Here is a 27,545-nt window from a genome sequence, read left to right on the forward strand (position 1 = left end):
CGGAGCAATCCAATCGAGGCTCTAATAATCATGACGTCGGCTTATGTAAGCACCTGCGCCACACATTCCGATCCTGATGCGAAGCTATCGTTATTTACCAGTAGGGCTTTTAATGTCGCCCCCGCTGTTCGCCAACCCTTCCGGCCAAGCTAAATATAGCGGACAATTGAGGATCATCTCCTTTTGTCTCCCGCCATCTATATATAGCATGATATTGCTGGCCATGGAAAGCAGCCTCAGCGGTTGGATGCCCTTTTTGGGTGTTGCTGGGCGACTTATCGCCTTCGTAGGGGAACGTTTGGGTTCTACATTGCTCGGGCTGGTTCCCTGCTGTCTTTTTCTAACATCATCTTGCTCCCCATCAACATCTCCTAGAAATGGTGCTTCTTCCGTACGCAAATTCTACAGCTTTTGGTATGCTCGAACTTTCCATGACACATGTCTGATAAACAGGATCACTGATCGGGAATCATTATTGATTATTAGAAGAGACATGGCCGACATGTTACAAGATTGTTCTGTCCATCTTGACACTGTTTTGGGCTGTGACAACAGGACTTTTCATCATACGACGAAAGTCTCAGTTTATGGCGGGTAGGGAAGTAGGCTGGACCCTCGTTCAGGTAAATTGACCCCAGCTGTCAACGAACATTTAGCCATAATATAATGAACTCAGTACATGTCTTCCCTTCCAGGCAGCAGCAGGGTGGCTGGCGGTAGCTACATCTTGCTTGACAAAGATCTACTTTAGTCAGCCCTGTTTCATACAGCTATGGGCTTACAATTTGACGGGAATGGTGTGGTGTCTAGCGATGCTTGTAAGAGGGTAAGATGTTTGCGCATTGCTGATTATTCCTCCATCCTCCCATTGATATCTTGTTATAGCATAAAGTTCTACTTCCAAGTACAGCTGAATCATGTCAGACTGTTTGGGACAGGCAGTCTTGAAAAAATACCCACCTCCTTAAGCGAAGAACCTTCTTCCACGTCTACCCGAGTCAGGACTGCTAGCCTTCGTGACAAGCCCACCATAATGCGAGGATTGTACCTACCGTCGTCAATACCACCGTCGCCAGTATCTAACTCGAGTGATTATGGAGTCATAGATCCGTCAATTGCCTCTGTTTCTCGCATGGGCCGGCGGTTTGAAGGCTCTTACAATTTTGAAGCCAGAGATACCCTAAGAGGGATGCGAAGCAACTGGTGGTGGACCAATCGAGAGAGGTCCACAGATAGATACCTGCTTTTTTGGTTTGGAGTGATTATGGGAGTGGACGTGGTGGGAATGGTGTTGGTTCAGGTACGGAGTACATTGGGTTCATACTTTCTGCCATATATGTGTCTGATTGATATAAATCATCTTACTTAGATATTCACGAAGACGTTCCAGATATGGCCGACAGTCGCGATTTCTCCCGGGTGTGTATCCCAATGGGAGGTAAGAGGACCTGCCTGGGAGACGCATTTGTAACTCATCATTAGCTTAATTGCCCATCTTCGGTACCACTAGTACTTGCCACAATTTCTAGGCACGTTTCTCTATTATACCATAGCGTGTCCAATAGTGTTATGGAGGTTGCGGTCTGTTAGAGATAATTATGGTGTTCGCAATGACTTGCTCATTAGCGTGCTTACCACCCTGCCGCTGTTTACGGTGAGTCCGCGCACCGCAAGTGCTTCTGGATTTCTAAAATAACGCAAGTTAAGTAGATGTTCCTGGCATGGCGTTACATTCCGCGGACCGCATACCTTTCGTGGCATCCACACAATTGGTACATACTTGGGTTGATGGTGGCCCATACAATATCCGTTCTATATCCGGTCATTCAGTCCTATCGAGACGAACGAATCCGTGCCAAAATGGTTTTACTTCACAATATGACGAGCTTCGCACAAGTTTTAAGCGACAAGGCAATATGGGACCAATTTAAAACTTATATGGCAGCAGGTAGAGCTGAACAACCTTTAGGATCGTATAGGTGATCCCGCTTCTCACAACAGCCCGTTTGATTCGCAGATTTCTGTGTCGAGAACGCTCTCTTTTTCGAAGCATACCAGGAGCTTCTTGTCATCGCGGCAGCAGCGTTTGCACGTGCCAACATTGTTATTCCCGGAATGCCCCATCATGGATCAGCTCTCGCCACATCGACCATCCGTAGCGGGAAGATTTTCAACGATCTTCTCCGTCGCCGGGCGTCGATGAGCGGAGGAGGATACCCGCAAATTTGTTCCTTGACCCGCAATCGCGCTCCAAGTACCACCCCAAGTTCACGACTTTCCAGCACTAACAGTAGCTCATCACCGCAAATTGAGACCACTGCTCCCGCATCCAAGCCTTGCACTTCCCACGAGAATGAGCAAGTTGGCGGGCCCCTTCCCGTCTTTGTTGACATGCCCGTTCCAGAATCAGCTCGTGCGCTGTATAAAGCATTTTATGAAAATTACTTGGAACCTGGTGCGCCGTATGAAGTCAATCTGCCTTCAAACATTCGGGACCAAGTCCAGCATGCGTTGAGCGAAGATAAGATAACTGTAGGGATGTATGATGCCGCAAAGGACGAGGTGGTCCAGATTATGGTAAATACAGTCGTTCAAGTCTGTAAACCGATCATGTTACTCAAGAATTGGAATCTAGTTTCTCAATAGCTTTCCCACGTTCCTGCATGCAATCCGCAACCAGGGACAGTACACGGTAGACATTGCAGGCTCTGTTGACATTAAGGACATACATGAACCAGACATCGGTGTGGACAGTGGAATGGAAAAGGGGACCGCTCAAGTGTCCATGGGATCCGGGGAACCGTAAATGGTCTACAGGCACCCATATTCAGTAGCATGATATCACTGCTCTCTGATTCACCGCAATTACATGTATTTATTTCTGTAAATATGATAAAAACCAAGGTTCCTCAGATATCTCTACCGTACTGCATAACTTTGCCGTATATCCGTAGATCAGGTGTATACACCTGCCGACCGTCTCCAAAAAAGCTCTATTTTACTCGGTAATCTACTGGGAAATTTGGGATGTTCGGATCTCAATCTCGGCACGCGTAGTAAATGAACATCAACCATTCCTATTCCCGATGGTAACGCTTGCAGCCAGCTGGTTTGTCGCCAATTGCCCATTGCCTGCCCGATTGCAAATGGTATTCCTAGCATTTTAATTGACAGATTTGTAAAAAGTGACGAGGATGAGTTCTATCGTCAGGTAGGTTTTCGGAAATCCAACGCCCAAGTTCATCAGACGACGACAAGTTCCCCGGATCCACAATCGATCACGTATGACTTGTACAAGTATTTTAAACCTGGACAAAGCGCCGACGTGTAAACTCTCTGAAAGATCCCTGTACCATTCCAGCTGATGCCCTATGACTTGGAGGAAGGCTAATAAGGAGGATCCGAGTGATGAACTTCCTTCTTGGCAAAATGTAGTCTCGATACGATGTCCAGCTGCCAAGTTGCCAACAACATGCAAGAGATGCTTATATCTCGATTTGTGAAGCTCTAGTCCTTTTGCTTCTACATCTTGACAACGCTGTGCCCAGTAAGTGCTTTAAAACATGATGCTGATACTCTCCAGGCTGCGCAGAGGTCGAGTCCTTTTAGACGAGGCAGCGATTAATAGTTGGTGCTAATTGGTCGAAGAGACCGTTCAGAGACACGCCTGCCTGCATCTTTGCACATGTCCCTTGGATATCTGCTTGCACTGTGTATGACGTAATTCTCAAATATTGGAAACGCTGCAAGATGGCTCGGGCATTATCCTTTGCTATTATACAGTTGGCCAATCTGAGAGATTTGTTTGATCCATCTGGCCAGGTTCGCTTGTAATAGCTTGCAGCCGAAATCAAAGCCCGACGTGTTGAGCTTGTCACAATGCAGCAAGATAATTGCTGTTTCTACAGATACATTCGGAGATACAAGTCCACAGCATCCACTACCAATTGTGTTTGATAACAGGGAACAGCAGGTTCTTACGTCCAGCGTCGCAGCATCAAAAGAAACAAGTAATGTCCTGGTAAGATCCTGTTCAAAAGTTGTCCGAAGCCCGACGAACTGAGTCCGAATGGCTCCGTGTGCTGTGCCACTCATCTCCGTGCCTTTGAGCCTTGAGCCTCAAACGACTTTGAGATCTCCCATTGGCGCACACATGTCCTTCTTTCGGGTTCCTCGATGGTCTGGGCAAAGATGGGGAGCTCTTATATCCAATCAGCGACTCTCTGGCTCCAAGTGCCCTTGCGCCCCGTCCTCCCATCCTTGTCCACCATCGACGTCTCATTCCCAAGTCCGTCACGCAGGTCACAACAAGTGGTCAAAGATCAAGCGAGCAAAAGGTGCTAACGATCTGCAGAGGGCTAATCAGACATCTAAAATTACTCGACAAATCATCTCTGCGGTCAAAGCCGGAGGTGGCGAGACTGATCCATCTCATAATCTGTATTTGGCCTCCGCCCTCCAACTTGCCCGTTCACATCAATTGCCCAAGGCAACACTGGAAAACGCTCTTAAAAAGGCCTCTGGTGCTACTGCAGGAGGAGCTGAAGAATTGTACTCAACCGTTTACGAGGGTTTAGGTCCCGCTGGCGTGGCGTGTATTGTCGAGGCGCTGACGGATAATAGGAACCGGACATTTGCAGAAGTGCGGCATGCATTTACAAAGCGAGGAGGCAGCATGACGCCCGTGGCCTACCTTTTCACCAAAACGGGGCGTATCGTGTTTAGTGCAGGGACATCGGGTCATTCGATTTCGCAGATGGAAGATTGTGCGATTGAGTGCGAAGTAGAGGATATCGTTGAAGCAGACGAGGCGGAAGGTACTCTAGAGGTACACTGTGCCGTGAAGGATCTTCTTGCAGTCAAAAAGGGACTTGAGGCCAAAGGATATGAAATCAAGGAATTTGAAACGGCATATGTGAGTGAAGAGAAGGTCGCTGTGTCGGATGCTGAATCGAAAAATTTTGAAAGTTTGTTAGAGCAATTGGATGGAATGGAAGATGTGGTCAAGGTACATCATAACGCTACCTGAGGGATGGAGACCATTGCGTTATAAACAGAGAAGTGACGATGGATATGTGAAATGGGTTTCATATGAAGCCAAGAGATATCAATTATTAGGAAGATTTTGACTTAGATGGCATAGAAGTGGGCTTCATCCTTCAACACCATGTAGATAGCTAAAAAAAAAGTACACAATTTATTTTCTTCTTCCAGTGCCCATACTCCACGACGACCTGGTTGCCGCCCCCCTGGCTAATACTGCACTACTCCTCAGGTCCGCACTCGATCGTGCGGCCAGGACCTTACCCTTTTTAGCTGCTGCCGCTTTCATGAGCGCCTGGAATGTTTTCTCCCCTGGGTCTGATGGGCTCGTCATTTCGCGTGCAGGGGGCAGATGCGGCATCGACTGTGTCTGTGATAACTTTTGTGGGGTAGCGCTACTTGGGCGATAATTGACCTGAGGCGTTGTGGCACCCTTCTCGCCAGATCCTCCGCGTTGGATGATTGAAAGCTTTGCAAGGAGTTCCATCCGCTCCTCACATTCCAATCGAACCGTTTCCTTTAGGAATTTAATTTCGGCTTCTCTTTTGGCCAGTGTTGATTTCAAATCTGCGAGCTCCTTGGGATCAGTACATGGTTGCGAGGATGGACGAGCGGATGTCAGTGCCAATTGTTCCTCGAGGGCCCGAATACGCGCTTGGTAGTGAGCGAAGTCTGCGGCATTGGATGACTGCATAGTATTCGCTTAATGCGAGCAGCTGAGGCACTGAACGAACGAACCAATTTCTCACCTGCAACTTGCTGAGCTGCTCATTCAATACGGCGTACTTTCGCTCCCAATTTTCTTCAGCGTGCGTCACTTGGCGAGCCGCCCGAAGATCTGCTTCATCTTTCGCGAGCCGCAATGCATCAATTTGTCGCTGCAGACGATCCCGCGCAACATTCATTTCCTGTTGCCCGAATATGACCATCAATTACCGGGTGATCGCTCAACATTTTGCGAGAACCTGATCTTACCGTATTCAAAGTCTCTCTGAGATGTCGAAGTGCTTCCTCTTTATCAGCTGTCAAGGTTCGGCGAAGTTCTGCTTCACGTTTGTCGGCCTGCAAACATAGAACCGTATATCGTCAAGATCCACCTTGCATTTGGTATACGATTTAAGTCTACCTCCGTTCGTCCGGCTTCTTTGATGTCTTCCAGGAACTTATCTTGAAGCTGTTTTATCCTACTTTGATGCGCTTCGATGGTTTTTTGCCTAAACTTCTAGGTAAGAATACAACAGATCGAAAACATTTGTATTGTGAACAGCTACCTTTCCGCGCGTAAGCCTTGCATTGTCGAATGAAGATCCCGGACAGTGCGCTCCAAAACGTGGACTTGTTCCTGCGCAACATTTAAGTGGGTTCAGTAAATTCCACTCAGGCTGTGAGAACAGGTATGTACACACATCTTTTTGCGCCATGGCTCTGTGAGCATTGGCGAGAGCAGTGCCTCCTTCCTCCAGAGACCTCCGCTCTTCCTTGAACCTGTCCAATGCTTCTTTCAATTCTCTCTGTCGGTTGGGTTCCTTTACTCTTCATGACATCCTGACCAACTATTGAGACATTATAGCGTCATACCTCCTTGAGTGCAACTTTCCCATCCAACACGGCGATCCTGTTCTCGAGAGCACATATGTCTTTCTGATGAAGATCTTTTTCTTGAGAAAAGCGGCTCTCTAGCTCATGCATTCGGGTGCGGAGCTTATCACGTTCATGCGTCAAGTCCTGGAAGCGTCATGTTGCCTGGTTTAGCATAAATTCTTCGTCAAGGGACTTGTGAATACGATGCGTACCGCAACCAGGGTATTTGCGGCATGCAGCTGGTCCTCCAATTTCAAGCAAGTCGCTTGTAAACCTTGGGCGTAATCTACGAAAAGGAATTAGCCGAGTACCCACCGTTGTGATTACGGACCATTGCATTCTAACTTTTTTGCGTATTTATATGCTCGGATGCTTCCAGTTTCTGGATGTTTATATCATGCATAAGGCGATCATTTCGGTCTTGGCTGTTGTTCAAGGAAAATCAGTTCGGTAAATTCATCAACGGGTTGTTCCTTTCTATCCCTCACCTGTCCTGCAATTCCCCTCGTAGGTTATCCAACTCCTTTTGCAGAATCCCCATATCCCCCTGAGCTTTCAGCTGCGTTGCCTTTCGAACCGCTTCACACTGTTTACGCAGATAGGAATTAAACTGGCCGGTCAACCCCTGCTGAACGGTTGGCAGGATCTCTCGGAGGTTGCGCGAATACCTAAACAATCGTTCGAGTGATATGAGCGTCATCGAAAACGTTCCCCTTAAAAGTCTGTAGCTTACGTCTGTCGCACATCTGCCTTCACTATATTGACTTGCTTTCGTTGATCTAAAAGTTCCGCGCGTATACTCGTGAGAATTTGGACAAGCTCGTGTATTTGCCGTCGCTGATCTTCCTTTGCTTTTGAATATTTCTGTCGCGATACTTCCTAACATTCGTATCTTGTTTTAAAATGCATGAGGTTTGGGGCAGAATACACAGATCCACATACTAGGTCATTGGTAACCCTTTGATTCTCGGCCTGCGCATCTTCTAAAGCCATTCGAGATTTCTGTGCATCTTCCTGCACCTTCTTCAACTGTTCCTCTAATGCCTCATTTTTCCGAGCGGCTTTTTGTTGTGCGTCGCTTAATGAATCCATTCGAGCTAGTAATTCAGGCCTCTCACGAGCATAATCCTGGATAAACCGAGAAGGACAGGAAAAGGTATTAGAACAAGTTTCACAAATGCCCAAGTTGCAACCAACCCACCTCTCACCCCACCTGCATGCTGCGCAAGTCCTTTTCCAATCCCTTGACATGTTCTTGCATACGCTCATACTTTGTCAGAAGAAGGTATGATATTCCACAGTACTGACATGCTGTCTCAGCTTCGGACATTTGAAGGATTTCCTCTGGCAATGGATGATAGGGGGTCAAATCGGTAGATGGAAGATATAGCGAGCTTGCGCTCTCGTAAGGTGCTTGGCTCGCCATTTTGAGAAAGTGAGCTCAAACAAACTAGATCGCCCTGGTGAACTGCCAAAGATCCAAAAAGACTCCGCACCAACGATTCGCGTGACTAACCATGTGCTTATCTCATCACCCTCATCATGATCAGACTGGATTGGCAAAACGAGTCACTTTTCACACAACGTCCAGATAACCTATACTCGACGAAGAGCAAAGGATGAGCAAAAAGCCGCCAGCAGCGAGTACTTCCCGAGTGTCATCAGCAGTGACATCAAAACTGACCAAATCCTCCACAAACTCGACAACCCGCCTCTCAACCACATCTAAACGCAGGCCTGGATCGGGAAAATCAACCAGCCAGACTTCACTCGCAAATTCCGGTTCACGGGCCAATCTCGGTTCTCGGTCCGTCAGTAGGGCTTCTGTCCGGCCTGGTTCCGCTGGTGAGAACAAGTCCAGGGGAAGGACACCTCAAGAGGGGACCGTTGCGTCGGTGGAGGATGAGGTGTTGAAAGAGGATCAAGCTGTACCAGATGTTGAAGAGATTCCAGCAGTAAATGAAGAAGCAGAGTATCGTAAAAGAGTTGAGGCGCTGCCAGTACCTTTTGAAGTGTTGAAGCGAGGATTATCAAATTTGGGAAGATCACCTGAAGAGCTAAAGCAAGTTTACACCAAGTTATCGATACCGGTTAGGACAACCTGTCGGATTTGGACGCTAATTATTCCAGTCAATGCCAGTCAATGTCACTCATACATTGATATTTCTCACTAATTAGAATGCAAACATTTCCCAAATCTCTTTCCTCCAAAACTATCGGTACCTGCAAATTCTCGAACTGCCCGGAAATAGCATCTCGGGTTGGGACGAAAAGTGCTTTTTCATGCCATAGCATTGTACCTTTCTGATTACTTGCACTGCGCTAGATACCTCCACACTATCCCACTTGCGCTATCTGACACACCTTGATCTATCGGGCAACAAACTGACCAAAGCCCTCGATTTCGATCCCCCGTACAATCTCCAACACGTTGATCTTTCCAAAAACCAAATTACAGAGATTGGACAGATGGGACGGCACAGATTCCTGGCAAGATTGTGTTTGGATCGTAAGTGCCCAACCACATTGGTTTCGTTGTGGATAGGAATACCCTGATAACTATTGTAGTTGATAGGGAATCTGATCCGAACAATTAGTGGGCTGGAGGATTGTAGATATTTGACTCACCTCAGTTTAAGGAATAATGGTATTTTGATGATTGAGGGATTGGAGGGCCTACCTATTCGGTATTTGGACCTGGTAAGTCAGAATGTTGGTTGATCTATTGAGACAGAGAGGTTTGTGCTCATCTTTTGCGAAACATCCATAAAGAGATATAACCGTATTGCCAGTCTGGAAGGCCTTGCAACACTTGGAGACCTTGAAGACCTCTACATTGGACACAACTGTATAACAAGTCTAACACCACTCCCCAGTCTCCCATCCCTTCGTCTCATCGATCTATCCTTCAACAATCTAAACAGTATTGACTCATTGGCTCAGTTACAAGTCCTCATACATTTACGGGACCTCTACCTATCCGATAATCCATTAACAAATTCACCATCCTATCGATTGCGGACTGTATTTCTCCTTTCTCAACTCACGGTCCTGGATGCTCTGCCCGTGTCACCCGAAGAAAAAGTTGCGGCGATCAACAAGTATGATCCACCGCCTAGTGTGGTTGCGAGTGTGCATCATGCAGCGATGCTAAAGCGGCAGATTAGAAGGGAGGCGAGGATTAATAAAGTGGATATTATGGAAGGAGATGGATCTGGAGGTGAAGAGCTTGAACTGGAAGCCTTGGTGGAGGTTGTTCATCCAGGGGAGCGCTGTTCATCCGTTTGATTCCATAAAGGGCCAACGCAACGATATCTCATAGATTTGTTTTTGACATTTGTGGAATCTCTTTGGGATGTGGTTACGCATCAGTCGCTCTAATATACATGTTTATACAGTCGTGCAGGATATATGTTGCATGAAAATTTGTAAATTCGGTTCGGTTCCTTCCCAATATTCCACTCAATAAAATCTTTGCTATATACATGTTCAAAGATACTTGGGTCGTTTGCGTGGAGTCACAGTATCGTTCGATACACTCTGTTGATCATTTGAATCGACCATGAATCGCCACGACAAGCGTCGTCCTTTACGTGACAAGCTTGTCGATTGATCGTAAGAGAACGTCCTGCTTACTCGCTCAGTAGAGCCATCTAAATTGCTATCGGTACTTGATTCTTCTGATTCAGCATCACTGTCGATATCAATCACAGTTGATTCAGGCTGGACGGACGGGGACGTTGATGCGGGGCAATCGCCGAGAGTTTGCAAATGATAGTCTGACAGTTTAGCCGGATTGGGGCGCTTATCGCGGAATCGATGATACAGGTCGAATGCAGGCTCATATTCCGATTCTGATTCTGATAGAAGGGATATAGGCTCCTTCGCTCCATGATACTCCCGGGTATGTCTCACTAAGCTACGTTTGGAGTTATATGCTGTACCGCAAGGTTGACAATAATGCTTTCTTGGACTGCGAGTGGGTCTGTTGAACTGGGCAGCTGCTGAGCGATGGCTCATAGATTCATAATGTTCCAAGAGTGAAGACGGCCTGCTGAGAGTCACATCACACACTTGGCAATATTGTTCCGACTGTGCGCTCTTGGGTCGGGCGGGACTGTTCCTCTCGCGAGTCGGCGTGTTTAATTGTGCAACTGCTGCACGATGCCTCATCGTTTCAAGGTGGCTCAAAAGTGAAGACGGCCTGGTGAAAGTCACGTCACACACTTGACAATATCGATCCGACTGATTGCTCTTGCGATAGGTGGGACTCGTCTGATCGGCTTGAGCTGGACTTTCCCTACGATGCTGCGGGATGGTCTCCTTGACCTTTCTTTGATGCGTTGCGGAACGCTTTTTATGAACCTCGAGTGATTCCAAAGTATCGAAATGCAATGAACAAATTTCACACATGTAGGTTATAGGGATTGTTCGGACGGAGGGTGGGGTTGGATAAGGGGACTAAGAAGAGTCAGTTAACGAGATTGCGGTGCCAGAATATCAGATTGCATGATGAGAGGTTTTACCGTATTAGTAGTGGACAGCATATCGGACTCCTCTGCCTCCGACGACCATTCGAAAGAATGATCACTATAGTGCTGATCAGGCTCTTCGAACGGAGATGGGGGCCTGATGGCCGGTGCGGTGGTTCGTCTCAACAACCCTTCGATGTCTCGCTTCTCCTCGTAATTTGGCGTCACCAATGTGTCATTGACCAGGAAATCGCGGATTGTGAATTTTCCTTGCAGTCGATGCGGTTTGTTTATCTTGATCGTATCTCGACCTCCCCGTGTCTCGCGAACATAGTCAGACGTGAATTCACCCATCACGTTTGCTTCCTCTTCCGTAAAAGGATCACCGCCTTTGACGACTTCAAATGCTCGTTCAATCCCAAAATATGCTTTTGCCTTCCAAAATCGCCAAGCGTAATCAAAGTGGGCAATGGCGGGCGTGAGTACCACGTACCATTTCTGCGAAGTTTCTTCTCGAGAGGATCCTCGGCCCCACGTTTGCACTACTTCATGGGCTGCGAGACTCAAGTCCGCGACCGAAACCAAACCGATGAGTGGGTCGTGAAACGCCACTGTGAGCATCCTCACTAATATCACGATCTGAAGTTCTGGGTCTTTGGTATGGAGGTCTTTGATGACCTTTTCGGTGCCACACGACCTGTATGTCTCGCTCGTGATGACTCGCACTGCCTTTACGCCCAGCAGCTCAGTAAAGAGTTTCTCGTAAGCTTTTGCGGTTGCGATATCTGCACATCTATGGATTGCATACAGCGCGGGATGTATCGTCGCGCGGAGATGCCCGATGAGAACTGCAATGCTTTTCGCATACGTTCTTTGAACGACAGGTTCTTCCAACAATGCCCGGCAAAATGCTTTGGACGTGCAAGATTCGTGTTCTATTTGTCGTTTGCTTAATGTAGAAGAGTTCCAGGTAAGGCCGACTTCGTCTAGGTTCATTTCTACTTCAACAAAGACTGGATTTTTGTTCGTTTGTTGTCCAGTCTCCATGCCAGTTTTGATCGCATCTGCATCTCTGAGCTCGAACAGTATTTTATCTTGTGACTGTGGGGTGGCTGTCAAGCAAATAACATGAGCATGAGGGAATCTCGTTTCAACACTGTTAACCATTTCAGACGACAAATGGGACTCATCAATGATGATGAGAGTCGGATCAATCAGCTTGTCCATTTGCCTCTTCTTTTCAATCAACCGATCTGCTTCTCCTGAAATGGATGAACAACGTTGCTCGATATGGTCAACCGCCGCCTTGCATTTTTCGGTAAATGTTTGAAAAGTAGAAAACAGTACGGTTGGTGCGTGGGATTTCTTCCACCACGGTCGACGACGGGAAGATTTGTGCTCAGAGCTAGCAATGACCGTGAATGTCTGACTATAAAAGTCCCGAAAGGTGAACATTTTATCGCAATCAAAGGGAAGCCTCGAGCAAAGGAAGTCTGCAACTTGGGCGTTATGTTGATTCGTGTTCCCGCACAGCACGACATGGAGTGAAGACGTGGGATGGATATATGCGGAAAGGAAAATGACAGGTGTCGTTCTAGGTCGGAGGTAGAACTGAGCCAAAAGGGCTACCAGCGCCTTTCCGGATCCAGTGGGCATTACAACGGTTCCCCGCACAGGTCCATTCCTCGGAGCGCTGCCCGTTCCCAACCTCTTCAGTGTCCTGAGCGCCTCTATCTGACCAGGTCTCAATTTCCGCTCAAATATACACACGTCGTGAATTGCGTCCAGAAACTCTTGCTGCACTCGTCTATGCACCGCTTGGTTTCGACGCAGTTCATTGTCCGTACTCCTTGTTTGGAATTTCAGCTTTTGCTCCAAACCTTCAACCTTGAGCTTGAGTGCCGCTATCTCGCCGTCCTTGTCTTGAAGTGACTGAATCAGGTATGTGCAATTCGAACAGCTTGGTGCGGTGTGAGTATGGTTGGCTGCTAAGGGCATTTTGAAAAAGGTTGCAACAACTCATGCGCGAGACATGTCGAGGGATGGAAAGGGGGGACGTTAAAAAGCATGGCGGAAGTGGCCAAGAAACACGCCAGCAAGCTTTTTGACGGGGAAATCGCGATTTGACAGCTGTGACCTTTTGATGGGCGACCCCCGTCTTTCAGAATAGTTGCATTGACGTCTTCCAGACCCCTCCTTCATAAGGCTCACAAGGCAAGATGAATTGTGCGTTCAGTTCAGCCTTCATTCATTTGTCGTGCATTACAAGATTTGCACAAATTTAATGATGATAGCATGTGAATAACATGGATTGCTGGCTCTGCAAGGGAATGATTGTCGTGCTAAAAATGACCAAATGTGACATTTGAGATACATGCATCCCGGTATTCTGAAGTGTGTTCCATCTTGTAATATAAACCTGTTTGCATCCTCCGGGCGCAACATCAACTAAATTACCATCAAGACCGTTGGTCTGAAAAGACTAGGAGACTGTTAGTCAGAAAAGATGGACGATCAGTGAGCACTGTTGACAAGAATCATGGATTTCCGACATATCATGTGCGGATAGACTTGAGAATTTTACCTTGTCCACCGTACGGAGGAGTGTGAAAAAAAACCCACTCATCTCGCGCATTCTGTACGAGGTACAAGTGGTCTAAATCTAGCATTCGTTTTCAGGTCGGTCCGCAATATCGCTTTGGACGGACAGTTTCGCAGTACCTCCACCTGCACACAATTGGATTTGGACAATGGAACCTGGCCAAAATGTCCATTGGATACGGACAGGAGTTGTGCTATCCTCTGAAGCCTGTACAATCGGCTTTGACAATACCTTCGTCTTCTGGCACATGCGAGTTGCGGAAAATGAGAAAAGATCCAATTAACCTCTGTTACCTTTGCTAAGGCATACCTCTTGTCATTGATTCCAATAACGAGTCATTGTGGAAAAGGTACACTGTATCACGGCAATGTCGCCATCTAGACAGATAGCGGAGCCGTCCGAGGTTTAGGTCCACCTCGAGTATCTGCACATCCTCCATCTTGCATTAACCATGTGATCTGTACATTTGAGTTATGGTTATGCCGGCGCTCTATAAACAAATCTAGAGACATTGTACAGGAAATGGTTTTCAAAAGGATTACACGATAGAATCTTACAATGGCGCATCAGTTATAGATAGCCAACAAAAGAAACGAGTTCCGGTATACAGGACTCTCTTGGAAAGAAAACACAACCTTGTGCAAATCATTGAACAATTGGATATGGGTTGTTTTGAGGGCTCCTGTTAGAGGATGACACAGGTCACGATCTCGTCGCCAATAACCATCATCTTTGAGGCCTTATTTAAAAGGATGACAATGAGTTGTAAGTTTCGTATACTGTTGGTTTTGGAGCACAAGGACCGTCGAGGAGGAGCCAAGTATGTGACAGTTTTGGCCCATAGTGTACGAAAGCAAACTGTATTTGTGGTTTCATTCAAGACGAATGTTCATACATATCCTACTAACGTTCAAGGATTTACAAACGGAAAAGATGAGAGAGATGCATGGAATGTTCAGTAGGTTAGTTGATGCATACCGCTCATGTTGCGCTCCTCATCAATAGTACTTTAAAAAGATACAATTCCATCTGCATAAAAGTCCGAATGCAAGTCACGTGGCTATTTTTCTGTCCAAAAGTCTCAACTCTCCAACATGTCTTTTTCAAACAATAATTTATTAACAAGAAATATAAAGTTATAATACAAGAAACAAGCAAAAAAAGATATTCGCAATCAATGCAAGAATAAACGGCAAATGTCAAAGAAACCGCCACAGATGGGTATTAAGCGGTTCGTTCAATGTCGGTCCATTTTAAACGGTCAACTCTCGAACAATCTTGACCTTTCCCCCAATGTGAACCTTTTTCCACATTTCCCTCTTGGCTTCTGTGCTGGCGACGCGTTTGACACTCGCCGGTAATGCAGGCGTCGCCTCCAACAAGGTCTCAATAGCAGCCTCGAGTCCCATGCGGTGAATGGCAAACAGCGACCAGGAAAATGTGCGGACAAAGGCGTCCACGTCTGCGAGGCGGTTGAAGCGCTGTTCATTGAGCGTCGATGCGAGGGAGCGGAGGAGGCCGCGTGTAGCATCCATGGGGAGGTGGGTGGCTTCTTTGGGGCAAGCAACGAGGTGACCCATGGCGGTCGTGTAAATGGGGTGAACCTTGTGATACTCGGCGTCATCGGCTTCAAATTGGACGCCCGATTCGTTGGTCCGAGAAAGGTTGAGGAGCCAGACAGCCATGGTGAAGGCAGGCACGCGAATCACGTCAGTTTTGTTGCCAGTGGCGGCCATGGCGCGCTCGACCGAAGACAACAATCGGTCAGAGATTTTGCTGGTTGCTCGGGCACCGACGCGGCGAACAGTGTCGTTGAGACTAGCATCTGAAAACCGGTTTCGGATGCATTCCGTGTACTTTTTGAGTTCAGCAGGCTTGCCGCTGAGGAAGGTGCACCATTCGTTTTGTGCCTTGGTGAGGAGTCGAGCAATGGTTGGCTTGTGCATTGTGTCGTGAATGTACTTGCAGCCAAGCCGGTGGCCGCAGGTAGCAACGATGAGATGACCAGCATTAAGGCAGTAGAATTTACGCTGCCAGTACTCGGCGCAAGAATCGACAACTTGCACGCCAACCTTTTCCCAGCCGGGAGTCGTCTCGGGGAATCGTCCGCGCTCAACAACCAGTTGGCGGAAGGATTCGCAACCAATGGTCAGAGTCGAGTCGAATCCCATTTCCTTGTGTGCGTCCTTGCGGAACGCCTCGGTAGGCTCGGGTGTGATGCGGTCGACGAGCGTAACGGGAAAGTCGACATTGTCGTCAACCCAAGAGACCAGCTCAGGGTCGACAAGCTTGAGAAACTCGACAAACACTTTTTTCATCGTGCTACTGTTTTGCTCGATATTGTCGAGAGACATGATCGTCATGGGAGTCTTGATGGTCTGGGCACGAAGTCTGAGACCGGCTGCAAGGTAACCGTAAATAGATTTGGGTCGGTCGGGTTGTGCCAAGTCGTGAATAATGTCGGGATGCAACACATCGAGTTTGCCGCCTTCGGCAAGGTAGTATCCCTTGTTGGTGACTGTGACGGTAACCATCTTGATGTTTTCCTCGCCCATTCTACTAATGAGAGCACGAGGATCTTTTGGACCAAACATGGTGTCTACCACGGGAGCGAGTACCGAGGAGCTGCGGTTCTGGTTCTCACGGACGACGAGGACGTACATGCCGTCTTGCTTGCGAAGAGCAGAGATGGTCTTGTTGCTTCGGATGGATGTGGCGACAATACCCCATCGCTGGTCGTGCTCGAGCATGTCGTTGACGTACGATGCCATGTGAGCAAGGGCAAAGTTTCCGGTACCAATGTGGAGGATACCGGGCGTCACAGTAGCCGGGTTGTAAGCGGGGCGCTTGACCGTGGCGGGCAGCTGATGCAGAGTGCTACGACAGAGCTGGTAGCAAGGCTTTTTGGGAACAAGATCTTCGGCACTGCCTGTCTTGATGCGGTTGGCATTGGGTCTTGAAGCGAGTTCGGTCAAAATGGCACGAGCTGCATCGAGCTTGGTCCGTACGAAATCCTTTTGCAAGGTTGGGTCGACCTGGGATTTGCGCTCATAGTGCTTCTCAGTGTCGCCAGCGGCACGATGAAGCTTCTTGTCTTGAACGCGGTATGCAGGAGCCTTTTAATTTTAAAAGGGGGGCATTTGTGAGTAAAGACTGAAATCAACAAAAGTAAAAGACATGTCCTTGAAACTCACCATTGTTTTTAAAAGTAGGTGGAATTAAACTATCAAGGACAATCGATTCGACAATGAAAGTAAATCTGACGATCGACTTTATGGCAATTAAAATAAACAAAACTCAAATCCTAGCTAGAAGAATAATAAAATAAAAAACACTATCCGAATGCGTGTTTTTAGAGATGAGTTTTGGTGGAAGGAGGGGGAAGAAAGATGATTGTCCTTTTTATAACCTTTTCCATATCGACAGCAAAGACCCCCCATCAAAAGTCAAGTCGGGTGGTGGAGGAGAAGGAAACGTATCCAATGGCTTAGTATCGATTTGACTAAGCAAAGGGCCCGAATGAGATTGCAATGTGGGATACATTGATCAAGGGCAGTGGGAATATTCCTAATTAATTAGAATGCATTGTAATTCCTGAATCCATCCATAACATTAGCACACGTGAAACATGCAAAGGACCCGAGTTATTCTTTTGTTGTAAAACGGGGCCTTCTTCAAGGCTGAAGGTGTGCAAAGATTTGGGATGAAAAAATGGATGGCAGAGGAAGGGCTGAGTCCCCAAGGACTTGGCGTAGATACCCGGAAATAGCGATAATGCTGGGCACTTTCGAGCAACGTGTTACTCCCTTTTTCGTTTGCCAAGTCTGAGCCAACTGTTAACACACTTTGGCCAATGCACCGTGCAAGGGTTCTAGGACGGGTTCCCTCCTCAAGAGTCCAATGTGCGGATACAAGATCATTTTAATTGACGTAAGAACAGAGCAGGTACCTTGATATCAACACGCAATGTCGTTACCGCCTCCCAAGTGCCTTTTGGAATACTCGTCCCTTTCCTCCTTTCCTTTCATATGCCAATATTATTGCTTGCAGATCATTCCAAGGAATTTGGGCAAATAACCTTTGGTCATCATCGGCATGCTTGTTTTCTGAAAGTTTATTCGCTGCTGCCATTGTTCCCTACTTCCTGCATAGTCACAAACGCTCCTTCTGGAACATGTCATCATAAATCAGTTCAAGTAGATTGCAAGAGTGTTATCTTTTATTATAATGCTTGCTGATTTCATACAGCGTGGCGCCCTTTCCAACATAAATAGGTTAAGGTTTCTGACGCGGCAAACGAATATTCCCCAATCGAAATTTCGCTTATAGAGCGGTTCTCGCATCCGACACTCCGGCATGACTGCGCCCAACTGACCGCTCATTTGAAGAAGGTAACACAAGTCAAAGTTTTTCAGTTGCGGCGTCGGGGGCCCGTCGCCTTCCCATGGAAAAATCGAAAATCCGCCACCCAGTTGTATCCATAGCAAATAGACGTCATTTCTGTAGCCACATATCGATGAGATAACGCATGCTGGATCCGGATGCAGTGAACAAGCAGCCACCACCGAAACCCATCCGCCCCGGCGTTCGTGGAAGGCTCCCCGCGCCCCGGCGTCAGCCCTGGCAACTAAGCCCCCGCCCCCGTCCCCCGACGATCAGCGCTCTTGGTCCGGGGGTTTCTTTAAAAGCAGCGGCCCCATTCTTACTCTGGACACTTTTGAACCCAAACGACCAACGATCATGACTGTCACCATCAACCACATTCTCTTTGACTGCGACAATACGCTCGTCCTGTCAGAGCATCTTGCCTTTGAAGCCTGTTGCGGACTCATCAACGAAATCCTTGCCCAACATAATGTCTCCGTCCAGTTTACACCACAGGAGCTCATTTCCGAGTTTGTTGGAATGAACTTTCGCGGAATGGTCGTTGCACTGCAGAAAAAGTATGGATTTCCCATACCCGAAGACGAACTCACACGACTGGTGCGGGAAGAAGAGGACAGAGTGATTGCAAAGTTGTCTGCGATGGTGGAGCCATGTGTCGGCGTTAACGAGGTTCTGGATAAGCTCTACAAGGAGAAGCAATATGGACTGGCTGTAGTGTCTTCCTCTGCTGAGCGGCGGGTCCGCGCATCCCTGGTCAAGGCGGGTCAAGACGCATATTTCCCTGAAAACCACATCTTTAGTGCCGCTACGTCTCTTCCTACTCCCACATCCAAACCGGATCCAGCAGTGTATACCTTTGCCTGCAAAGTCATTGGCAAGCAGCCTGAGCAATGCGTGGCCGTGGAAGACAGCAAATCGGGAACACTGAGTGCTGTGCGAGCGGGCATCCCGGTCGTTGGCTATGTGGGAAGTTATGAGCCTGAGCGTCAGGAGGAGATGACAAAGGTCCTGCAGGAGGCTGGAGCCAAGATTGTCATGAGAGATTGGAAAGAGTTTGAGGGTATCCTTGATAGAATGTAATTTAATATATATGATACATTTATACGAGATGCTTTCCGTTTTCACAAAATGTACAAGGTTTGTAAGAATATGGAGAAGGGTGTTTAGCGAACAGATGCCTAGCAGGAGGATGATCGACCTGCCATCGACCTGCCTGCTTGCTCAACTGCTCTAAAGCACCCTTCCACAAGTCGCTGGGCCCACGGGAACCCTTTGGTCCAGCCGTCGTGGTGCAGAAAGGATCCCACAATTTCATTCTCGTCGCCACGCGGCCATACTACGACTGTGCCACAATATCTATATGACTGTGCCTCTACAATGTTCCCCTGCAAAAGTCCAGAACGTTTGTCTTTTTGAGTCTTTTTTCTCTCGTTGTCGAATTTTTGTAGAGAAAGGTTCTATGAAAAGGTGGGAATTGCGTTTAGGCTTGATTGCTCCATCTCGGGATTTTGTTTTTCTAACACGACGCATCTTCATCGCTGGACAATGCAGGCGCTGGTCATTTGGGTTCTAGTCATCGTCGTCGTCGCGTCTCTCACCAACGTCCGAGCTCAGCAAGCCGCCGCGCTCGTGGATATCAACCCACCCAGCCCCGTGTACGCACAAGCAACTTTTACCCTCAACAACCGCCTGTTTGTTCTCGGCGGAGTCGACGAGAACGTTGCCCGTTCTTCGGGACCTGGATCTACACAGGTTCGTGAGTTTTGCTGCGAGTGTATTGGAAGGGCGGGAGTTGCAAGGTTGCTGCTTTTGCGCCAACGCTAGACACCATGAACGATCGCTTAAAAGCTTGCATCGATCTCGCCTTTGATGCATTTCATTCGTTTGTAAACAGGTCGCTGCATTTGACTATGGAGGAACAGAATTTGTCTGGAAGAGATACGATGACATCCAGTTTCCTCCTACGACCGGCGTCGTCGCAGTGACTGTCGGGTCGAGGGTGTTGCTCACGTTTGGCGCCGTCTCGTATTCCCCAGAAGCGTACATTCGGGACCGCGCCGTCTCGTGGTTCGATCCTCTCACAGGACAGATTGAGCCTTTGGTCACGCAGCCAGCCCCAGGATCGACATTTGTATGTGCATGCTAGTGTTCCTTGTCATCAGCGCATAGCAGCTCACATTTTTCACGTTCTCATTAGGGACCTGCCTTGCGATATGGGCATTCAGCTGCGTATGTTGCTTCCAGGAATGCCGTCTACATATATGGTGGATACGCAGCAGGAACCAGTGAACCTTTTAATAAGGAACTCTGGAGGTTAGATCTGACTACAAACACGTAAGTCCAAGGGCGTATGTGTCTGAGATACATTTGGCATGCTTATCAATACATCTACAATCCCAGCTGGCTGCAAATAACACCTCTGAACCAGACGGGCGCGCCTCCTGTGACAGTAGGAACTTGTTCCGTTGCGGTCGGAAAATGGTAGGTCCTCATCTGACTTCTCTTTCAAGCGACAGATTCTCATGTACGCGTCCTGCAGGCTCGTCATCTGCTTTGGCGCAATTAGTGGCCAAGGACCTTCTGTGAACACTTGCGAGGTATTTGATACTAGCATTGGTCCGAATGGACAGGTAGGGATTCATTTGTCAGAATCTAGTACTTCAGGCCAAACTTGCTAATATTCACGCAATTCTTTTAGTGGGTCTTGGCCAATGTTACAGGTCCAGACGGCTTTCCAGGGCCTCGATCAGCATCTCGCCTTGTAGTGGACAATGCAAATCGTGTGTACGTTTTTGGCGGCGGTACCTTTGGTAGTAACGACGCGTCCTACGATGATATCTGGACGTTCGATGGCAATAATCTGCCCAACATCACCTGGAAACGATTCAAACCTTTGGCACCGGCTGGACTAACTCCTAGTGCTCGACGAGACCACAGTATGGTTGTCAGCACCGCTGATCCCAGCAAAATAATTATCTGGGGCGGCCACGACAAGGCTAATGACGCACCAATGGACAAGAAAATCTACGTGCTAGACACCAAGGCAGAGACGTTTTTGCAATGGGTTCCAAAGTCAGTAGACGAAGGAAACACAATGTTGAAAACCAAGATAGGAGTCGGATGCGCCGGTGCAGTACTCGTTGTGGGTGCGATTGTCGGCACGCTCTTGTGGCGTCGGCGCGCGAGAAACAAGTCGTCAAAAAATAAGGATGTAAAGGTTCTCAGTGCCAACAAATCGGAATCCAAAAAGTCTACCGATATGCATCACACAACTATCCATGTGCACGATATTTCCCGAGTGAATAACCCTCCTTCCATATCCAACATTCCAGTCGGTCACTTGGTTGCTCCCCATGTTCCGCCCTCGTGGACCATGCCTGATCTGACAATTCCGACGGTGGCAAAATCCAACGACCGAACCGCGTCCATCGGAGCGGGTCCTTTGAGTGCCCAAGCTGCTCAAATGCTAGCTGGAGACCCGACGTCTCCACCCTTGTATGAGCAACTGGATCAATTTGCCTGCTGTACATTTTCTTTTACACCAAACTTGCCTGATGAACTGCTATTGAGGAAGGGAGATGTTGTGGCTATTTCGTAAGTATATGGTGTGCCGTTGTTGACTCTCATTATGTCACTAAAAACGCATTCTGGGTGTTTGCAGACAAAAATTCAACGACGGATGGGCGTACGGTACCAACATTGTGAGTCTCTCTTGCATGTAATTCAAAGCGTACATGTTGTGAAAGTACCTTACCCTATTCTTGTAGAACACAAAACAAGCTGGAACGTTTCCCATGAATGCTGTCAACCTTCTGGGTAGCGCATCTTTTGCTAGTGATGGCACCCGACCCGATCAAGATCTGAGTCCTGAAGCCCTGCTTGCTCGTGGAGCTATTTCGGAAATAACCTATATCCGGTTGAAAGAGCTGGAACTCGAGATGGAAAAGCACAGAACTGGAAGTCCTTCCGCGTAGATCGCGTAGGATTCTAGGTAGAAAGATACCATACGTCGTTATTATTTTGCATTTTGGAATGAAGTTAGACAGCTGTCGTTGTTAATTGCGTTTAGTTGCGTCTATTATCGTATATATAGTATATCCCGTAGAGTCTTAATATGTAAAGCACAGCGTTCAAACGCTCAACTTTGACCGTTCAAGCACTTCAAACGTGTGTGCTGTCCTGCTATCATGCACTATTGGCTTGTCTCAGTCTATCTAGCTCTCTTGCAGCTGCTACGAAATGATGACCATGTGGATGCTGTTGTTGATCATCCTCTGGCTGATCCCCAAACACTTCTTTGTCTCGCAGCCAGTCTTGCAATCTATTCTGCAAAAAATCTTCAAAGTCCCATTCCTCCTTGGACAGCAGATTGTCCCCAGAAGCCCAAACATAGACATCCACCTCTACCATCTCACCGGCAAGTTGGACGCGAACTGTTTGACGTTCATAATCCTGGCAATGAGAAAACAAAAGTTAGATCAAGATGAAAAAGTCATGCATGTCCATCCCCGCTCACATCACTCTCAAACAGATCCAACAAGCGCACTTGGTCGTGTGTTTCAACGTGTACTACCAGTCCTTCAACTTTATCATCGGCTGTGGCGGGTGTTATCGCTGGATACGTTGCACCACGGACCTGGCGTCGGCGGTAACCCTAACAGAAAAAGCGCAATCAGATCCTGATAGTTTGGCAACTTGCAGAATGCCCAACACGGACTGTGAGTGTTGCTGGTTTGGATAAAGGAGCGGATGCGGTGCCGACCTGTTGAGGTGTGAATAACTCTGATTGGAACTGCGTGATTCGAAAAGCAAGTTTATACGCACTACTTTACAGTACACTGCTGCGGACATGAGAGTTCCATAGCAGAAAATGGGACGTGGAGGACTGTCGAAGGAGACAGGTTTGGCGTATACTTTTGCTGGTGCGATAATGGCCATGGTCGGATGAAGTGTGTCGTCCGTTAAAACGCTGAGGATATGTCACGACACAAGACACCTGGCTACCCCTTTGAACACGGACGCTACAATGATTTGTTCGATTCTCGAGCGTTCGTATCGAAAGATGGTCGCTGACCAAGTTGAACGAGAGAACACCCAACTGATAAGCGCTGGCTCACGTGCCATTGGGGACGCGCGAGACCAAAACGTCCTCTCCACAGGTTTCCCCGCCGGCGACACAACAACATTTGCCGCCATCGTCACCCCGCCGAACATATTCGTTTGTACCTCCATACGACGGGCATCTGCAATTTGTGAGGTCCTCAACCAAAAAAAAGACGTTTGTCAAATCCAAATTGTTCCATCAAAACGCGCCAGAAGAGCATGCTTAGTCATCTGCATTTCGTCGGAGTTTTTGAATTGCTCGTCGTCGGGCCCCCCCGCGACGGCACCCATTTTTCTATTGTTCGCGCTGACTGGATTTTTAGCGTTCAATAAACATCCCTTGGCCCGAAGCGTGTGGGGGTTCAATTCGGTTGCGCATACCGAAATCCCGAAAGATTTAGAAAACAAACAAGACTTTTTAACCGTCGCGTGTCTAAGCAAGCTGAAAAAGCTGAGAGCTGACCTCGATCACGTAAGACTGAGGCCGACGCGCGGAATCAGGATTAGGACCAAATTGCTAGTAGTAAGCAGTTGTTTTGAGCGTACATAAAAAGGACTTTTTGTCGTGCTCATTCCGAGCTACTCTCTCCCCAGCCTTTCACTGCAGGATTCGGGTCAGTTTCACAGTGGCCCTGAAACCTGTTGTGAGAGTAAAAAAGAATAAACTGATCCCCACACATCGACTTGCTCCTCGTCGCGCGTGAAAAGGAAATCGTTCCTTGGTTAGACCTCTTGTTTGTGAGATCTTTCCTTCAAGAGTGTGGATTGAAAAGAGTGCCAGCCTCGCGTACGTGTGGCAGGATTGCAACATCCATGGTCATCAAAAACATTGTATTGGATGCTCGACATTAACCCTGATGCAACTCCGATCCCATTATCTAGATGTCACTCGTTTCAATGATTATGACCGATTATCACTCAGCAAAAGACATCTTTGCAGCTATGGAGCAGGATTCGGCGAGTCATGGGCGACCGAGGCAAGAAACTGGGGATTTTGACGTCATTCGGTATACCCTCTCCTCTCTCCAATTGGATGATTACTCTACAACCTGGACTCCACCCAATCTCGGCGGTCTCACTGGTTCGGCTCATGCGTCAAACGGCTCTTTGGCAGCTCGTGGTGCCTCTGAGGGGGCCATCAATGGCAATGGCACGGCGCAGAGAAAGGATGCATCCAATGCGGGTCAGCCAGAGATGGTTTGTACCTGGTGATGTCCTTGAAGGAGCGTGCAACCATATCCTTATTTGCCTGTTGGCTCCTTTAGAGTGAATGTCCCTTTCCGATAAATGATCCAAGGATGATGCGCGCTGTTCTTACGATTCAAAGAGCATTTCGGAACAGCAAGCGTCGACGCAACGCGCTGCCTGCGGGGACGGTCACCGCTGCCACAAAGATTCAGGCTGCATTCCGCGGCTTCAAGTCGCGAAAGGAGGTAAGCAGCAGTGTGGGCCCAGCTCTTCTGTTTTTCGCCCAAGGAAATAACCTGTAGAGTGTCGTATGTAGACATTGCTCCGTCTTCAAACTCATAATACCTTTCTGCAAAACGAGTTGTGCAACCGTGATGCATGCCTAGCCCGAAGCACCGCCGAGCTTCAATTGCGAGCGGGCATGATTGACCAATTTGGAAAGGTACGTACTATGTGGGTTTGATTGTGTTTCTCCATGCAACATCATTCTAACCTCTATATTTCAGTCCATCACTTCCTTGCGGAGACAGGTGGCGGATAGCACCGCTTCGTATGAAATGAAGTTGGAGGTGAAGGACAAGCAGATCGAGCAGCTAGACAGTGAGCTGAGAGCAGCACTGAGGACTACGAGCGATCTCAAATATCGGTTGGAGAGCAACGCTGTTGAGTATGCAAAGATGGCCTGGGATCTAAAAGAAAAGGATTCGGATAGCGGTCATGTAAGTCGTCATGTACACAGCTTTGTCCGCGCCATTTTGTAAACATTGACAGATCCCAACGTTTTGGCGCAGCAGTATATCCTCTCCCTTCAGCGGGAACTTGAGAACTGTCGCTCCCAACTCTCTGAAATGCGTTCCACCAAGGAAGCTGACAGCATCCGGCTTTCATTAAAGGATAAAGAAATTCAAGAACTCCGCTTGCAAATGCAAGAAGCGAGACGGTCCCTCGAGTCCGAACTTGCGACACGCAACGCAGAAATTGATGAGCTTAGAGGGCTGGTGGCGAGATTTCCACCAGACGCCTTCGCAAAAGCAGACGCCAACTCCAATTGAGAACAATGAGCTTCCCTCGCGAGAACACCCTCCTCGCGCGCCTTCGGCCAGCAGCATGCAAAACGCTCCCGCCAACCCGGTCAAATCCATCTGGAGCAGTGCAGAGAACACCATGAGCCCTTTTGGTTTCTTTTCGCACGAGGTAACGCGTGAGGTACCACTTGTCTTCGCCGAATTAACATCATGGTAAACGCTGACACAAAATTTATCTCAAAGGGTTCGTCTGATACACTCTACAGTAACGGCAGCAGCAAGAGCAGCACTCCATCCATTGAGCAGGTGCCTGTACCTTTCAATGCTCATGGTAACGGAGATGGATTGTCCAATGGGAAATCCATCTGGAATCCAATCACTTGCGACTTGGATTTCCTAAACATGTCACCTACCATGATGCCCTTGTCAGCCGAGGTACGACCAATTAAAAGTTGCTTTCACTCAATAAACAAACTCATTCGCGGTTCTTGCATCAAGCCTATTCTGGACCCATACGGTGATGCCAGCATGCTGAGGAATACCTCGATGGATCACCAGCTGATGGGTGACGATGACTTGTCGTACGGCAGGAACGGGAGGCTTCTGCCTGCAGCCCAGGAAAAGAACACTGCGGCCAATCTTTTCGTGAGTAGCAGGCATACTCTTGCCATAATGTACCACCATCTCACGTCATTGTTTCTACCTACGACGTTACTAGTTTTTGGTGGACAAGATTGTCCGGACCAATGACCAGCCTGCGTCTCTTCTTTTACAGCAAAAACTAAAGACGGGGAACGCAGAGGTCAAGGCTATGATCTTTGATGCTATCCTTGGTCAAGCCCTCAGCTTGATGAAGAACCGGTTTGGAAATTTTTTGATGCAGAGGGCCCTTGAATTTGGTAAGTGTGAGGTGTACCATCTCTACTCGTCTTTTGACCATTGACTTAACGTCGATCCCGCCTCCAGGAACTCCTCAGCAAGTTCGTATCCTGGGACAAACCATGCGAGGCAACGTCTTGAACCTCGCTTGTGACCGATTCGGATGCCACGTTGTTCAGAAAGCCCTCGACACAGTCGAAGAGGACCTGAAAGCCTCGCTTATTTCCGAGCTTTTCCGCTGCATTCGCGAGACCATAACCCACCGGTTTGCCTGCCACGTTTGGCAGCGTATCTTTCAGATCAAGTGGAGCGCCGAGCCACCTGCTGTCATGCATTACCTGGATTCATCCCTCAAAGGGCAGTGGCACACCATTGCCAATGATGAAAATGGCAGTTTAGTCGTACAATGCATTTTTGAGAACTGCTCCCAAAAGGAAAAGGGCCCCATCTTGTGTGAAGTTCTCGCGAGAACGGTTGAGGTTGCGAGAGGTAATGAGTTCATGTGCCATTTGATTTCGGGCCAAGTCTTTAACATTTACAATTAGGGCAATGGGGCAACTGGGTCATTCAGCATATACTCGAGCACGGGGCACCGGTCGATAAGAATTATGTCATGAAGGTCTTGATTCAAAACTTTTATCCAATGGCTATCGACCAATACGCCAGCAAAGTCGTCGAGAAAGGTCTTAAATTGGCCCCAAAGCGTGAGATGTACGAAATGATCGAGACCGTCCTCACTCCAAGTGTCCGCGATGGGTAAGTTTCGACTTGAGACATCTATAGGAACTTTGAATACTAAAGAACCTGTTCCTATAGCCGCCCAGCCATTCTTGAAATGATGAACAATCAATTCGCCAATTATGTCGTCCAGCACATTCTCAGTCTTGCCGACCCGCTACAGAAAGACATGTGCATCCGTCTCCTTCTTCCCCATATATCGACGCTTCGCAACTCAAAATACGGCCAGCGTGTTGCGGCTATTGTCGAGAAACACTTGAGAAACAGTCATCACAAATACGGAGTTACTGCTACGGGACTTTTGCCCTCCATGCCAATTGGTCTTGGTACCGCTCACGCCCTTGGGCTGCGCGGATAAGGAAACGTATATCGCAAAACTTTTTCACGCTCGGATAAACCATAACACGCTTTCCACGCAAAGTCGGCAAGAAGATGATGAACGACGACCAGCTTTACCAATGCTTCTCAATGTAGAGACGATTGGTCTCTCTTATGTGTTTATCTGTGCTACGCTCCCCCTTCCCCTCC

General features: G+C 48.0%; 11 protein-coding genes across 11 annotated transcripts; 7 read left to right on the top strand and 4 right to left on the bottom strand.

Annotated features, from left to right (window-relative positions):
* Positions 1–298: 298 nt before the first annotated feature.
* SPPG_07172 (uncharacterized protein) lies at positions 299–2,916 on the top strand. The gene is made up of 9 exons (XM_016755345.1): positions 299–414; positions 487–623; positions 696–826; positions 886–1,300; positions 1,370–1,438; positions 1,511–1,654; positions 1,711–1,948; positions 2,018–2,577; positions 2,636–2,916. Exons 1-9 carry the CDS (start codon positions 378–380, stop codon positions 2,804–2,806), a joined length of 1,902 nt encoding a protein of 633 aa, XP_016605750.1. The 5' UTR covers positions 299–377; the 3' UTR covers positions 2,807–2,916.
* A 1,222-nt stretch (positions 2,917–4,138) lies between these two features.
* On the top strand, positions 4,139–5,228 carry SPPG_07173 (YebC/PmpR family DNA-binding regulatory protein). The gene has a single exon (XM_016755346.1). The coding sequence runs from the start codon at positions 4,154–4,156 to the stop codon at positions 5,027–5,029; it is 876 nt and encodes a 291-aa protein (XP_016605751.1). The 5' UTR covers positions 4,139–4,153; the 3' UTR covers positions 5,030–5,228.
* On the bottom strand, positions 5,074–8,075 carry SPPG_07174 (uncharacterized protein). Its single transcript, XM_016755347.1, has 13 exons — positions 7,838–8,075; positions 7,567–7,752; positions 7,358–7,503; positions 7,113–7,292; positions 6,970–7,049; positions 6,837–6,910; positions 6,622–6,768; positions 6,450–6,554; positions 6,315–6,385; positions 6,170–6,257; positions 6,019–6,105; positions 5,793–5,951; positions 5,074–5,731 (listed from the first exon to the last, which is right to left on the bottom strand). Exons 1-13 carry the CDS (start codon positions 8,048–8,050, stop codon positions 5,198–5,200), a joined length of 2,070 nt encoding a protein of 689 aa, XP_016605752.1. The 5' UTR covers positions 8,051–8,075; the 3' UTR covers positions 5,074–5,197.
* Positions 8,076–8,220: 145 nt separating this feature from the next.
* On the top strand, positions 8,221–10,105 carry SPPG_07175 (uncharacterized protein). The gene is made up of 5 exons (XM_016755348.1): positions 8,221–8,714; positions 8,803–8,884; positions 8,951–9,133; positions 9,200–9,324; positions 9,397–10,105. The coding sequence occupies exons 1-5, from the start codon at positions 8,244–8,246 to the stop codon at positions 9,910–9,912; spliced, it is 1,377 nt and encodes a 458-aa protein (XP_016605753.1). The 5' UTR covers positions 8,221–8,243; the 3' UTR covers positions 9,913–10,105.
* On the bottom strand, positions 9,940–13,549 carry SPPG_07176 (uncharacterized protein). The gene is made up of 2 exons (XM_016755349.1): positions 11,151–13,549; positions 9,940–11,085 (listed from the first exon to the last, which is right to left on the bottom strand). Exons 1-2 carry the CDS (start codon positions 13,092–13,094, stop codon positions 10,114–10,116), a joined length of 2,916 nt encoding a protein of 971 aa, XP_016605754.1. The 5' UTR covers positions 13,095–13,549; the 3' UTR covers positions 9,940–10,113.
* Positions 13,550–14,795: 1,246 nt separating this feature from the next.
* SPPG_07177 (uncharacterized protein) lies at positions 14,796–17,125 on the bottom strand. Its single transcript, XM_016755350.1, has 2 exons — positions 16,893–17,125; positions 14,796–16,814 (listed from the first exon to the last, which is right to left on the bottom strand). The coding sequence occupies exons 1-2, from the start codon at positions 16,893–16,895 to the stop codon at positions 14,952–14,954; spliced, it is 1,866 nt and encodes a 621-aa protein (XP_016605755.1). The 5' UTR covers positions 16,896–17,125; the 3' UTR covers positions 14,796–14,951.
* A 1,129-nt stretch (positions 17,126–18,254) lies between these two features.
* Positions 18,255–19,193, top strand: SPPG_07178 (HAD hydrolase, family IA). The gene has a single exon (XM_016755351.1). It carries the CDS (start codon positions 18,439–18,441, stop codon positions 19,162–19,164), a length of 726 nt encoding a protein of 241 aa, XP_016605756.1. The 5' UTR covers positions 18,255–18,438; the 3' UTR covers positions 19,165–19,193.
* Positions 19,194–19,538: 345 nt separating this feature from the next.
* SPPG_07179 (uncharacterized protein) lies at positions 19,539–22,058 on the top strand (the record flags this gene model as incomplete). Its single annotated transcript, XM_016755352.1, has 8 exons — positions 19,539–19,836; positions 19,979–20,215; positions 20,282–20,418; positions 20,485–20,565; positions 20,624–20,714; positions 20,783–21,678; positions 21,746–21,785; positions 21,852–22,058. The coding sequence occupies exons 1-8, from the start codon at positions 19,630–19,632 to the stop codon at positions 22,056–22,058; spliced, it is 1,896 nt and encodes a 631-aa protein (XP_016605757.1). The 5' UTR covers positions 19,539–19,629.
* A 34-nt stretch (positions 22,059–22,092) lies between these two features.
* On the bottom strand, positions 22,093–23,339 carry SPPG_07180 (uncharacterized protein). Its single transcript, XM_016755353.1, has 4 exons — positions 22,909–23,339; positions 22,802–22,846; positions 22,601–22,738; positions 22,093–22,536 (listed from the first exon to the last, which is right to left on the bottom strand). Exons 1-4 carry the CDS (start codon positions 23,020–23,022, stop codon positions 22,270–22,272), a joined length of 564 nt encoding a protein of 187 aa, XP_016605758.1. The 5' UTR covers positions 23,023–23,339; the 3' UTR covers positions 22,093–22,269.
* Positions 23,340–24,129: 790 nt separating this feature from the next.
* SPPG_07181 (uncharacterized protein) lies at positions 24,130–25,427 on the top strand (the record flags this gene model as incomplete). Its single annotated transcript, XM_016755354.1, has 5 exons — positions 24,130–24,384; positions 24,453–24,620; positions 24,692–24,817; positions 24,882–25,094; positions 25,167–25,427. 5 exons carry the CDS (start codon positions 24,130–24,132, stop codon positions 25,425–25,427), a joined length of 1,023 nt encoding a protein of 340 aa, XP_016605759.1.
* A 55-nt stretch (positions 25,428–25,482) lies between these two features.
* SPPG_07182 (uncharacterized protein) lies at positions 25,483–27,375 on the top strand (the record flags this gene model as incomplete). The annotated part of the gene is made up of 7 exons (XM_016755355.1): positions 25,483–25,581; positions 25,644–25,835; positions 25,899–26,045; positions 26,119–26,299; positions 26,367–26,768; positions 26,825–27,035; positions 27,096–27,375. The coding sequence occupies 7 exons, from the start codon at positions 25,483–25,485 to the stop codon at positions 27,373–27,375; spliced, it is 1,512 nt and encodes a 503-aa protein (XP_016605760.1).
* Positions 27,376–27,545: the final 170 nt, after the last annotated feature.

Source organism: Spizellomyces punctatus, assembly GCF_000182565.1.
Source record: "Spizellomyces punctatus DAOM BR117 chromosome Unknown supercont1.14, whole genome shotgun sequence".
Lineage (NCBI taxonomy): Eukaryota > Fungi > Chytridiomycota > Chytridiomycetes > Spizellomycetales > Spizellomycetaceae > Spizellomyces > Spizellomyces punctatus.